The sequence below is a fragment of the Ranitomeya variabilis genome, chromosome 4 (genome assembly GCF_051348905.1).
Source record: "Ranitomeya variabilis isolate aRanVar5 chromosome 4, aRanVar5.hap1, whole genome shotgun sequence".
NCBI classification, from domain to species: domain Eukaryota; kingdom Metazoa; phylum Chordata; class Amphibia; order Anura; family Dendrobatidae; genus Ranitomeya; species Ranitomeya variabilis.
In genome coordinates, this window is record NC_135235.1 from 622001884 (window position 1) to 622016392 (window position 14509).

Sequence of the window (14509 nt, forward strand, 5' to 3'; positions counted from 1 at the left end):
GCGTCGGGCACTGCACGTCGCAATGCGTCGTTGTGGAGAAAAAACGCATCCTGCAAAGTTGCCCGCAGGATGCGTTTTTTCTCCATAGACTTTTATTAGCGACGCATTGCGACGCAGTGCCACACGTTGCAACCGTTGTGCGACGGTTGCGTCGTGTTTTGGCGGACCGCTGCCACAAAAAAAGTTACATGTAACTTTTTTGTGCATCGAGACCGCCATTTTCGACCGTGCATGCGCGGCCGAAACTCCGCCCCTCCTCCCTGGACCTTACAATGGGGCAGCGGATGCGTCCTAAGACTGCTTCCACTGCCCACGTCGGGCATTTTTTTCACAGTATGCGTCGGTACGTCGGGCCGACGCTAGTGTGAAATCAGCCTAACCCACGTCCTAACCCAAACCTTAACCCTAACTCTAACCCACGTCCTAACCCAAACCATAACCCTACCTCTAACTCACTTCCTAACCCAAACCGTAGCCCTAACTCTAACCCACATCCTAACCCACACCGTAACCCTAACTCCAACCCATGTCCTAACCCTAAACCGTAGCCTTATCTGAAGCCCTACTCCTAACCCTAACCATATTCTTAAGCCTTGTTAGGGTTAGAAAAAGTATGTAAAATCTTAAAATTTATTTTATTGCCGATGTGTTTTTTTTCCCAAGCACAATTTTTTAAATTTAAGACAGCTCCACCAGCAGGTTCCTGTCTCAGGTTTCACAAAATTACAAGTGACTAGAAAGGCAAGGAGCTGTGGGAAAGCAGAATTCAGCCTTTGTCACCCTTATAGTTTTTTTTAACTCTCTATCTTTTATGAAATTTTTGTTTTTTTTTTATATATATATAACTATTTTATTAACATGGCCCTATACCTAACCCTAGTATTATCGCTAACTGTTGTCCTAACCCTAAACCCTAAATATACAGCTCTGGCAAAAATTAAGAGACCACTGCACAGTTTTATAAAAATCAGCTTTTCTACATGGCTGACAGCCATTCCATTCCAGTGTCAGATGAATTCCAACCAGAGTACACCTCATTCTACTTAATGTTCTTCTGATTAGGTGATCACCTGAACCAAATCTTATTTAATGAAGGAAAGTATAAAAAACCCTGCTGTGGTGTTCACAATCCTCTTGCAATAGGACAAGCTGGATGGCAAAACAAGCGCTAGAAATATCCCAAAAGAAATAGGAATGGAAAAAATAACTTTTAACCATGCCAAAGAGGAGTTGAAAAGAAAAGTCTTGAGTGAGGAAAAGAAGGGCTCAATTCTGGCTTTACTAGCAGAGGGACACAGTGAGCATCATGTTGCCTCCATCCTTAAAATTTCTAAGACGGCAGACCATTACAACAAGGTCAGGCAGCAGACATTAGGAACAACAAAGCTACAGACCGGCAGAGGGCGAAAACGACTGACCGGGATGACCATCATCTTCTTCGAATGTCACTCAATAACCACAGGATGACATTAAGTGACCTACAAAAGGAATGCAAAAGGCATTTGGTGTAAAGTGCAAGGCAGAAACATTTCGTAATAGGCTCCTAGAGGCAGGACTCAAGTCATGTAAAGCTAGAAAAAGCCTTTCATCAATGAGAAGAAAATGAGAGCCAGGCTGAAGTTTTCCAAAGACCATAAGGATTGGACCATAGAGGACTGGAGTAAGGTAATCTTCTCTGATGAGTCTAATTTTCAGCTTTGTCCAATACCTGGTCGTCTAATGGTTAGACAGAGACCTGGAGAGGCGTGCAAGCCACAGTGTCTTGCACCCTCTGTGAAATTTGGTGGAGGATCGGTGATGATCTGGGGATGCTTCAGCAAGGCTGGAATTGGGCAGGTTAATCTTTTTGAAGGACGAATGAATCAAGCTGCATAAAAGGTTGTCCTGGAAAAACAGTTGATTCCTTCTGCTCAGGCAATGTTCCCCAACTCTGAGGACTGTTTTTTTCCAGCAGGACAATGTGTGGATAAAGGACCACCACAAATCCCTGTCATGGGCAGCCCAATCTCCAGACCTGAACCCCATTGAAAACCTCTGGAATGTAATCAAGAGGAAGATGGATAGTCACAAGCCATCAAACTGCTTAAATTTTTGTACCAGAGGTGGCATAAGGTTACCCAAAAGCAGTGTGAAAGACTGGTGGAAAGCATGCCAAGATACATGAAAGCTGTGATTAAAAATCATGGTTATTCACAAAATATTATAATACAAACACTGGCGCTCACCCAAAAAAAGACTAGCGGTCTTCAGCTGCTGGCATCAATCAGGGTAGTGCCCCCCTGTGTAGCAATATAAATCAGTGAAAAACAAATAGATGCCGCGCTTGAAGATGCAAAAACAAATACCAAATGACACGAGGTGGAAACCTTGAAAGCAAGAAATAAACAGCCTCTACGTGGATTCCCAGTACCAAGGGCTCCCTAAACAGGAACAGGTATTCCCCTCACAAACACAGTAACATACCAGCCACACAGTCTGTCTAACAATTATTCAGGTGCCGATACCTCTAGCTTACCTATTGTGAGACTGTCACAGCTGAGTGTGGGTCCGCACTGATTAAGGATAGATATTCCCCTGTCCGGTATGAGCCACCGGGGTTTCGGCGTGGTAAGTATCAGCTGTGACAGTCTCACAATAGGTAAGCTAGAGGTATCGGCACCTGAATAATTGTTAGACAGACTGTGCGGCTGGTATGTTACTGTGTTTGTGAGGGGAATACCTGTTCCTGTTTAGGGAGCCCTTGGTACTGGGAATCCATGTGGAGGCTCTGTTTATTTCTTGCTTTCAAGGTTTCCACCTCGTGTCATTTGGTATTTGGTCTTGCATCTTCAAGCGCGGCATCTATTTGTTTTTCACTGATTTAGGGCTGTCCCACACGTCCAGATAATTCCGGTACCGGAATAAATCGGTAACGGAGTTATCCGTGTCCGTGTGCCTGGGAACTCACGGAGGCCATACGTGCGGCACACGTGTGCCGCCCGTATGGCGAGTGGGTACCACACGGAGCGTGTGGTACCCACTCTGCATGGTGCTGAAGCTGCTGAAGCTGCGATTCATATCCTCTCTGCAGTAGCGTTTGCTGCAGAGAAAATATGAAGAATAGTGTTAAAAATAAAGATTTAGGTGTCCGCCGCCCCCCCACCCCCTGTGCGCCCCCCCGCTGGTCAGAAAATACTTACCCGGGTCCCCCGTCGGCTGTCGCTCCTTCCTGGTCTGGCCGCGGCTTCTCCTGCATGCGGTCACGTGGGGCCGATCATTTACAGTCATGAATATGTGGCTCCACCTCCCATAGGGGCGGAGCCGACTATTCATGATTGTAAATGATCGGCCCCACGTGACCGCATACAGTAAGCCGCGGCCAGACCAGGAAGGAGCGAGGGAGCGGGTGAGTATTTTCTGACCAGCGGGGGGGCGCACAGGGGGTGGGGGGGCGGCGGACACATGGATCTTTATTTTTAACACTATTCTTCATATTTTCTCTATAGCAAACGCTGCTACAGGGAAGATATGAATACCGGCTTCAGCACCATGTGGGGGGGACAGCGCTTACTGTAGCGCTGTCTCCTGCACGCACACGGACCCCAGACGGAGAATGTCCGTGTGAGGTCCGTGTTTTACGCGGACCCATTGACTCTATTGGGTCCGTGTAATACGTGCGCTCCCACGAACACTGACATGTCTCCGTGTTTGGCACACGGAGACACGGTCCGCAAAAAATCAATGACATCTGAACAGATGCATTGATTTTTATGGGTCTACGTGTGTCAGTGTCTCCGGTACGTGAGGAAACTGTCACCTCACGTACCGGAGCCACTGACGTGTGAAACCGGCCTTATATTCACAAAATATTGTTTTCTGAACTCTTCCTGAGTTAAAACATTCGTATTGTTGTTTCTAAATGATTATGAACTTGTTTTCTTTGCATTATTTGAGGTCTGCAAGCAATGCATTTTTTTTTGTTATTTTGACCATTTCTCATTTTCAGAAAAAAAATACAAAATTTATTTCTTGGAACTTCGCAGACATGTTATCAGTAGTTTATAGAATAAACCCTCATGACTAAGGGTGCTATGTCACCAGAAACGCGTAGATAGTGTTTTTAATTATATTGTGCTGTTGTTTTATCCTCTATTTTTTGATATGAAGTGAATAAAGTACCTAGACTTTGCTTTTTCACCACCTCGTTGAGCTGGATTTTTTTCTATTTCCTGCATTCCTCACGCCTTGACACAGTGTTTCCGTGCTCCGAGCCTCCAGGGACTACAACTATGGTGAGCTGGATTTTTTCTTTTGTCTTTAGAAAAAGTATGCAAAAACGTATAATTTATTTGTATAGATACTGTTTTTTTTGTTTTTTTTTACAAAAAACAGCAGGTTTCTGTCTTGCATCTCGCAAAATTACAAGTGAGAAGAAATGCAAAGGCATGAGCTGTGGGAGAGCGGAATACAGCAGTTAAAAAGAGTTAGTCATCAGCAGCTGTACTCTGCATAGGCAGCCACTGAGATGATAAATCTCACTTCATGATGATTGATGCCTTTGCAAAGCACAGCAACTGATGACAAACTCCTCTTAACTTAACTGTTGTGATTTGAATAGAAACCTTTAGTCCTTTGTCACTGATTTAGATATAAAGTATTCTCTTACTTTTTTAACCCAGTAACGACCAGAATTTTTTTTGTTTTTGTTTTTTGCTCCCGTTTTTCCAACAGCAATAACTTTTTTTATTTTTCTGTCAAAATGGCCATGTGAGGGCTTGTTTTCTGCAGGACGAGTTGTACTTTTGAACTTTAACATATCGTGTACTGGAAAATGGGAAAATAAATTCCAAGTGGTGTGAAATTGCTAAAATAGTGCAATTCCACAATTGTTTTTGCTTTTTTTTTTTTTTTTTTTACCATGTTGACTAAATGCTAAAACTGACCTGCCATTATGATTCTCCAGATCATTACGAGTTTGTAGACACCAAACATGTCTAGGTTCTTTTTTATTTAAGTAGCGAAAAAAAATCCAAAGTTTGTTAAAAAAAAATAAATAAAATTGCGTAATTTTCCAAGACTTGTGGCATCTCCATTTTTCGTGATCTCGGGCTGGTTGAGGGGGTATTTTTTGTGCGCTGAGCTAACATTTTTATTAATACTATTTTGGTGCAGATATGATCTTTTGATCACCCGTTATTGTATGTTAATGCAATGTTGCAGTGACCAAAAAAACTAACTTCTGGCGTTTTGACTTTTTTTCTTGTTACGTCGATTAGCAATCGAATTAATTCTTTTTTAATATTGATAGATCGGGCGATTCTGAACGCGGCCATACCAAATATGTGTATGTTTCATTTTTTTTATTTGTTTTATTTTGAATGGGGTGAAACGGGGGGCGATTATAATTTTAATTTTTAACTTTTTTTTTATATTTTTAAAAACTTTTTTTTAACTTTTTGCATGCTTCAATAGTCTCTATGGGAGACTAGAAGCTGCACAGTACTTTGATAGACTCTGCTATACACAGGCGATGATCAGATCGCCTGTGTGTAGCAGAAATGCTCATTTGATATGAGCGCCGACCACCTCTGGTTGCCTTGCTGACCCATTGGTGACCCGTGATCGGATTTCTGATGCGCTTCCGGTAAGTGAGCACATATCAGCTGTATAGATCAGCTGACATGTGCCCGGAATGGTGTGGGCTCCGGCAGGGGGAGTCCGACGTGGGTGTATTATTACCCCCAAGGTTGGACAGGGGTTAACCATTTAGTTCACTAGCTGTGGGTGGGTATTCATTGACCCCCTGTGCAGCTCCAAGAAGAAACAGCAGTGTTCTGGCAAATTAACATTTACACCTCCATAGAATACAGTGCCTGGGGCAACCGTCCCTCTGGCCACCTCCAAGCTATACCACTGAGTGCTGCAATTACTATTTACCAAAAAATGGAGTTATCTTCAATCCTGTCTTAAAGGGATTGTTCGATACTAGTGCAACCCTTTCTCAATCTGAATGTTTGCTCCAGTTATAATAAAAACACCTATACTCACCTCCTCGGCTGGTGCCTTTCGGGCGGTAATGGCATTTGTGTTCCCGGGGCTCACGTGAGGTTGTTACAAAAAGCGCCGGCTTTGCTGTCCCAGTGTTTAGACCAAGTAATCAACAGGAAGTCAGAGCCGCTGACTTCCTCTTGAATACTCATACACCTGAAGATGTGGACAGTGAAGCTAGTGCTGATTGGCCTCAAGGCTGACGTGACATAAAAACCTCCCATGAGCCTCAGGAATGTGAGTGCTGACACTGCTGGTACGCAGTAAGTGAATATATATGTTTTAGTTGTAATTAGGGCAGACAATAAGATTGAGAAGGGGTTGCCCTAGTAGTAGAAAACCTTTAAGAAGATGTCAGCTGCATACAACCATGCTACTGCAACCATCTCCTGCTTTATGGCATTGGCATCACAATACCCTTAATGGTATGGTTTAGTGATGAGCGAATATACTCGTTACTCGAGATTTCTCAAGCATGCTCGGGGGTCCTCCGAGTATTTTTTAGTGCTCAGAGATTTCGTTTCTCTTGCCGCAGCTGAATGATTTACATCTGTTAGCCAGCATAAGTACATGTGGGGGTTGCCCGGTTGCTAGGGAATCCCCACATGTACTCATGCTGGCTAACAGATGGAAATCATTCAGCTGCGGCATGAAAAACTAAATCTCCGAGCACTAAAAAATACTCTGAGGACCCCCGAGCGTGCTAGGGAAATCTCGATTAACAAGTATATTCGCTCATCACTAGTATGGTTGTTTCCTGGAATAAGGAGCTAAAGAATGTAAAGTGTTAAAGATAAAGAAATTTCTTGAATATCCTTGCACAAGGTAGTACAAAAGGAATTAGGGCTGGCCCCTCTCTGGGTAAACATTTGTAGCAACACTTAAGGCCCCGTCTCACTAAGCGATTTACCAACGATCACGACCAGCGATACGACCTGGCCGTGATCGTTGGTAAGTCGCTGTGTGGTCGCTGGGGAGCTGTCACACAGACAGCTCTCTCCAGCGACCAACGATCAGGGGAACGACTTCGGCATCGTTGAAACTGTCTTCAACTATGCCGAAGTCCCCCTGCAGCACCCGGGTAACCAGGGTAAACATCGGGTTACTAAGCGCAGGGCCGCGCTTAGTAACCCGATGTTTACCCTGGTTACCAAAAAAAACAAACAGTACATACTCGCCTTTCGGTGTCCAGGTCCCTTGCCGTCTGCTTCCTGCTCTGACTGAGCCGCCGTACAGTGAGAGCAGAGCGCAGCGGTGACGTCACTGCTGTGATCTGCTCTCACTGTATGGCCGGATCTCAGTGAGAGCAGGAAGCAGACGGCAAGGGACCTGACGGACATCAGAAGGCGAGTATGTACTGTTTGTTTTTTTTTACATTTACGCTGGTAACCAGGGTAAACATCGGGTTACTAAGCGCGGCCCTGCGCTTAGTAACCCGATGTTTACCCTGGTTACCAGTGAAGACATCGCTGGATCGGTGTCACACACACCGATTCAGCGATGTCAGCGGGGCCTCAACGACCAAAAAAAGGTCCAGGCCATTCCGACACGACCAGCGATCTCGCAGCAGGGGCCTGATCGCTGGTACGTGTCACACATAGCGAGATCGCTACTGAGGTCGCTGTTGCGTCACAAAACTAGTGACTCAGCAGCGATCTCGCTAGCGATCTCGCTATGTGAGACGGGGCCTTAAGGAGGATTTGTTAGATCCAAGGAATTTAACTCTGCTGGGTATGACTGGCCAACAGTGAAGAAACCTTATTAGTCAGTTCTATAAATTATACATACATGAGATCAACCTTTTGTAATATTATTAACTTTCTGATTATAATAGCTGCACAATAAGGAGTGAAACATATTTTGCTTAGATGAAAAAGGTAATAAACAAAAATATAAAAAATATTTTTTGTCCTTAAAAAAAAGTTATATAAACAAAAAGGATCACATAGTTTTTAAAAATTAACCAAATGTTAAAGTTTTTAACCCCTTTACCCCCAAGGGTGGTTTGCACATTAATGACCATGCCAATTTTTACAATTCTGACCACTGTCCCTTTATGAGGTTATAACTCTAGAACGCTTCAATGGATCCTGATGATTCTGACACTGCTTTCTCATGACATATTGTAATTCATGATAGCGGTAAAATTTCTTTGATATTACCTGCATTTACTTGTGAAAAAAATGGAAATTTGGCAAAAATTTTGAAAATTTAGCAATTTCCCAACTTTGAATTTTTATGCCCTTAAATCACAGAGACATGTCACACAAAATACTTAATAAGTAACATTTCCCACATGTCTACTTTACATCAGCACAATTTTGGAACCAAAATTATTTTTGTTAGGGAGTTATAAGGGTTAAAATTTGACCAGCAATTTCTCATTTTTACAACACCATTTTTTTAGGGACCACATCACATTTGAAGTCACTTTGAGGGGTCTATATGATAGAAAATACTCAAGTGTGACACCATTCTAAAAACTGCACATCTCAAGGTACTCAAAACCACATTCAAGAAGTTTATTAACCTTTCAGGTGTTTCTCAGGAATTTTTGGAATGTTTAAAAAAAAATGAACATTTAACTTTTTGTCACAAAAAAATTACTTCAGTTCCAATTTGTTTTATTTTACCAAGGGTAACAGGAGTAATTGGACCCCAAAAGTTGTTTTCCAACTTGTCCTGAGTACGCTGATACCCCATATGTGGGGGTAAACCACTGTTTGGGCGCATGGCAGAGCTCGGAAGGGAAGGAGTGCCATTTGACTTTTCAATGCAAAATTGACTTGGAATTGAGATGGGATGTCATGTCGCGTTTGGAGAGCCCCTGATTTGCCTAAACATTAAAACCCCCCACAAGTGGCACCATTTCGGAAATTAGACCCCCTAAGGAACTTATCTAGATGTGTGGTGAGCACTCTGACCCACCAAGTGCTTCACAGAAGTTTATAATGTAGAACCGTAAAAATAAAAAATCATATTTTTTCACAAAAATGATCTTTTCACCCCCATTTTTTATTTTCCTAAGGGTAACAGAAGAAACTGGACCCCAAAAGTTGTTGTGCAATTTGTCCTGAGTACGCTGATACCCCATATGTGGGGGTAAACCACTGTTTGGGCACATGGCAGAGCTCGGAAGGGAAGGAGCACCATTTGACTTTTCAATGCAAAATTGACTGGAATTGAGATGGGACGCCATGTCGCGTTTGGAGAGCCCCGATGTGCCTAAACATTGAAACCCCCTACAAGTGACACTATTTTGGAAAGAAGACCCCTCAAGGAACTTATCTAGATGTGTTGTGAAAACAGTGAACCTCCAAGTGTTTCACTACAGTTTATGACGCAGAGCCGTGAAAATAATTTTTTTTCCACAAAAATTATTTTTTTAGCCCCCAGTTTTGTATTTTCCCAAGGGTAACAGGAGAAATTGGACACCAAAAGTTGTTGTCCAATTTGTCCTGAGTACGCTGATACCCCATATGTGGGGGGAAACCACCGTTTGGGCGCATGGCAGAGCTTGGAAGGAAGGCATGACGTTTGGAATGCAGACAGATGGATTGGTCTGCAGGCGTCACGTTGCATTTGCAGAGCCCCTGATATACCTAAATAGTAGAAACCCCCCACAAATGACCCATAATGGATACTAGACCCCCAAGGAACTTATATAGATGTGTTGTGAGAACTTTGCACCCCCAAGTGTTTCACTACAGTTTATAACGCAGGGCCGTGAAAATAAAAATTCTTTTTTCCCACAAAAATTATTTTTTAGCCCCCAGTTTTGTATTTTCCCAAGGGTAACAGGAGAAATTGGATGCCAAAAGTTGTTGTCCAATTTGTTCTAAGTATGCTGATACCCCATATGTGGGGGGAAACCACCGTTTGGGCGCATGGCAGAGCTTGGAAGGGAAGGCATGATGTTTGGAATGCAGACTTAGATGGATTGGTCTGCAGGCGTCACGTTGCATTTGCAGAGCCCCTGATATACCTAAATAGTAGAAACCCCCCACAAATGACCCATAATGGATACTAGACCCCCAAGGAACTTATATAGATGTGTTGTGAGAACTTTGAACCCCCAAGTGTTTCACTACAGTTTATAACGCAGGGCCGTGAAAATAAAAATTATTTTTTTCCCACAAAAATTATTTTTTAGCCTTCGGTTTTGTATTATTTTTTAGCCCCCAAAAGTTGTTGTCCAATTTGTCCTGAGTACGCTGATACCCCATATGTTGGGGTAAACCCCTGTTTGGGCGCACGGGAGAGCTCGGAAGGGAAGGAGCACTGTTTTACTTTTTCAACGCAGAATTGGCTGGAATTGAGATCGGACGCCATGTCGAGTTTGGAGAGCCCCTGATGTGCCTAAACAGTGGATACCCCCAAATTCTAACTGAAACCCTAACCCAAACACACCCCTAACCCTAATCCCAACCATAACCCTAACCACACCCCTAACCCTAATCCCAACCCTAATCGTAATCCAAACCCTAACTTTAGCCCCAACCCTAACCCTCACTTTAGCCCCAACCCTAACCCTAACTTTAGCCCCAACCCTAACCCCAACCCTAACTTTAGCCCCAACCCTAACTTTAGCCCCTACCCTAACCCTAAATTTAGCCCCAACCCTAAACCTAACCCTAACGTTAGCCCCAACCCTAACTTTAGCCACAACCCTAACCCTAACTCTAACTTTAGCCCCAACCCTAACCCTAATGGGAAAATGGAAATAAATACATTTTTTACAATTTTATTATTTTTCCCTAGCTAAGGGGGTGATGAACGGGGGTTTGATTTACTTTTATAGCATTTTTTTGGCTGATTTTTATGATTGGCAGCCGTCACACACTAAAAGACGCTTTTTATTGCAAAAAATATTTTTTGCGTCTCCACATTTTGATAGCTATGATGACTTTTCCATATTTTGGTTCACAGAGTCATGTGAGGTCTTGTTTTTTGCGGGACGAGTTGACATTTTTATTGGTACCATTTTCAGGCACGTGACATTTTTTGATCGCTTTTTATTCCGATTTTTGTGAGGTAGAATGAACAAAAACCAGCTATTCATGAATTTCTTTTGGGGGGGCGCTTATACCGTTCCACATTTGGTAAAATTGATAAAGCAGTTTTATTTTTTATTTTTTTATTTTTTACTTTGCCCCAGGGGGGACATCACAGTAAAGTGACAGATCGCTGATCTGACACTTTGCTGTGCACTGTGTCAGATCAGCGATCACACAGGCACAGCAGGGAGGCTTCCCGGCTCCTGCTCTGAGCAGGCGCTTGGAAGCCACCTCCCTGCATGACCCGGAAGGCCCCCCGCAGCCATTTTGGATCCGGGCCTGCAGGGAGGAGGTAGGAGACCCACGGAGCAACGCGATCACATCGCGTTGCTCCGAGGGTCTCAGGGAAGCCCGCAGGGAGCCCCCTCCCTGCTCGATGCTTCCCTATGCCGCCGGAATGCAGCGATCATCTTTGATCGCAGTGTGCCGGGGGTTAATGTGCCAGGAGCGGTCCGTGATTGCTTCTGGCACATAGTGCCGGATGTCAGCTGCGATAGCTGACACCCGGCCCCGATCGGCCGTGCTCCCCCCGTGAGCACTGCTGATCGGTGATGACGTACTATCCCGTCGGTGGTCATACGGACCCATACCACCTTGACGGGATAGATAATCATATGTCAAAAAGAGGTTACATCAGCACTTCTGTAACTATACCAGTTTATTAAGTGATTTTTGGTTTGGTGGCAAACAACCACAAGTTTTTCTGAAGTCCCTCCAAAAACTGTTAACATTAAGGATATGTGCACACGTTGCGGATTTTTATGCGTTTCCACAGCATTTTTTGGACGCGCGGAATTGCATCAAATCCGCAGTGTAGTGGACAAGCAATGATAATCAATGGAAAATTGAGAATTCTTGTGCACATGCTGTAGAAAAAAGCATGTGGATTTGCAACATTTTATTTTCCGCAACATGTCAATTCTTTTTGTGGATCTGCAGCGTTTCTGCACCCATTGACTACCATTGAGTCAGTCAAATCTGAAGCAAAACTGCAGGTTTAAAAAGTTCTGCAGTTTTGCTGCGGAGTTGCCTGCAAAAAATGCTGCAGATTGGAAGGTGGAAGAGTGTGTGGGCGGAGTGTGGGCAGAGACTATGTGTGTGGGCGGAGACTGTGTGTGTGCGGAGAAGATGTGCATTTCTGTGTGCGGGTGTTTGTGTGTGTCTGCGGGGCTGTGTGTGTGTGTGTGTGCGGGTCTGTATGTAGGCAGGAATCGCCCGATGGGACTACTAGTCCCATCTGGCTATGCCTACCACAGTGACAGCTAGCCAATGATGGGACAGCAGTTATCCCATCATCTTGCTACTGTGTAAAAGAACAAACAATAAAAACCAACCACATATACACACACAGTATAAACTCACCAATTACCTAGTCCCTGACACCCTTGATCACCTGTAAAAAAAAAAATTATAAACCAACAGTATACTCCCTATTCCAATGTAATCCATTTAATAACGAGTGTCCCACGATGATCGCCCATGGACAGCTGTCACATCGGCAGATGTGACCGCTCTCCGGGGGCTCCGGTGATACAGTGACAGGAGATAATCCTCTGCATTATATCCCTCTTCCACTGTGAGTTCAGCAGAGTTCATACTGTCACTTGCAGCACCGCTGCATGGGAAAATTCTAATACAGGAGTGCCGTAAAGTGAGAGTATGAACTCATTGAACCCTCAGTGATAACACTGCAGCCATTGTCTCCTGTCAGTGTGTCACTGGAGGCCTATAGAGTAGTCACATCTCCTTCTCTGCAATCAATCCACTATGCAAAAAGATCCAATGAAAATAGAAAAAGAAGGCACCACTCCTTTCTTTAGGTGAAAAACTGTGGTTCTTGAGAAAGGCTCAACAGGAGCCGAAACGTCGCCTGCCATGTGGGTCTGAATTAAACCACAGTTTTCACCTAAAGAAAAGAGTGCTGCCTTCTTTTTCTATCTATAGATATATCTATCTATTTATCTATAAATATATCTATCTATATATCTGGCAGGACTCTGAACATTTTTTACCTTTTGTGCATTACTGCCCTCTTCCAAGATGGTGTCTTTGGTCTCATGTGCACTTGTCTTCCTGCTATAAAACTCCACCCCAGCCTTCAGTCTGTGCTAGATTATTCTGCCTTGCATCCAGCTCCTGACCTCTGATTACTCCCTGGCTATACACCTGCTCCTGTGAACCTGTGTGGTGATCCCGCTACTCTGCTCTGAGTTCCTGCTGCATACACAAGTTTCCAGTAATCCTCCTTCATCTGCTGCTCGTGTTTACTTCATTTGCATTTGCTGGACATGTAAGCTGCTGCAGCTTTGCATTAACCTGAGACTATTAACCAGGCCTTCCTGGTTGAGCTAAGATATGATTTGAACTGCCTAATAAGCATATCTATCTGTGCCTGGACTAAGACAAGGATTTATTTGTGTCAAGTATCCTCAAGAATAACTGTGCTTCATAGACTTTCTGCTTGATTGCATTTTTCTCTGAAGACTGCTAAGCTGCGTTTATTATTTGCACCAAGTGTTGTGGACTTGAGTTTCTCTCTGCACCTGTTTGAATCACCGTGTGATAATATAGACTTTACCACTTATAAAACTGTGTCCTGTGGTTGTCTTGTTCCACGCAAAGAGTCTCCTGAGTTATCCCCTATAATTATTACAATATCTATGTATCTATAGATAGTTATATCTACAGATAGATAGATGGATCGATATATCTATAGATAGATGGATAGATCAATCTAAAGATAGATAGATAAATAATAGATAGCTAGATACACTCACCGGCCACTTTATTAGGTACACCATGCTAGTAACGGGTTGGACCCCCTTTTGCCTTCAGAACTGCCTCAATTCTTCGTGGCATAGATTCAACAAGGTGCTGGAAGCATTCCTCAGAGATTTTGGTCCATATTGACATGATGGCATCACACAGTTGCCGCAGATTTGTCGGCTGCACATCCCAAAGATGCTCCATACAAGGCAGGATGGATCCAAGCTTTCATGTTGTTTACGCCAAATTCTGACCCTACCATCCGAATGTCGCAGCAGAAATCGAGACTCATCAGACCAAGCAACGTTTTTCCAATCTTCTACTGTCCAATTTCGATGAGCTTGTACAAATTGTAGCCTCAGTTTCCTGTTCTTAGCTGAAAGGAGTGGTACCCGGTGTGGTCTTCTGCTGCTGTAGCCCATCTGCCTCAAAGTTTGACGCACTGTGCGTTCAGAGATGCTCTTAGGCCTACCTTGGTTGTAACGGGTGGCGATTTGAGTCACTGTTGCCTTTCTATCAGCTCGAACCAGTCTGCCCATTCTCCTCTGACCTCTGGCATCAACAAGGCATTTCTGCCCACAGAACTGCCGCTCACTGGATTTTTTTTCTTTTTCGGACCATTCTCTGTAAACCCTAGAGATGGTTGTGCGTGAAAATCC

The 14509-nt window shown here is 43.8% G+C and overlaps 2 protein-coding genes across 3 annotated transcripts in view; one reads left to right on the plus strand and one right to left on the minus strand.

Annotated features, from left to right (window-relative positions):
* LOC143766102 (coilin-like) overlaps nucleotides 1-14509 on the minus strand; it is a 946917-nt gene that overhangs the window by 269956 nt on the left and 662452 nt on the right. The window lies entirely within an intron of this gene.
* The window catches only part of LOC143766097 (uncharacterized), a 42598-nt gene that overhangs the window by 2270 nt on the left and 25819 nt on the right, over nucleotides 1-14509 (plus strand). Inside the window, exon 2 of one of the 2 annotated variants that reach the window (XM_077253487.1) lies at nucleotides 4234-4271. The exons of the other annotated variant lie outside the window; for it this stretch is intronic. Coding sequence (XP_077109602.1) covers nucleotides 4234-4271 — 38 coding nt within the window. The remainder of the gene's footprint in view (nucleotides 1-4233; nucleotides 4272-14509) is intronic. 2 annotated transcript variants of the gene reach the window in all.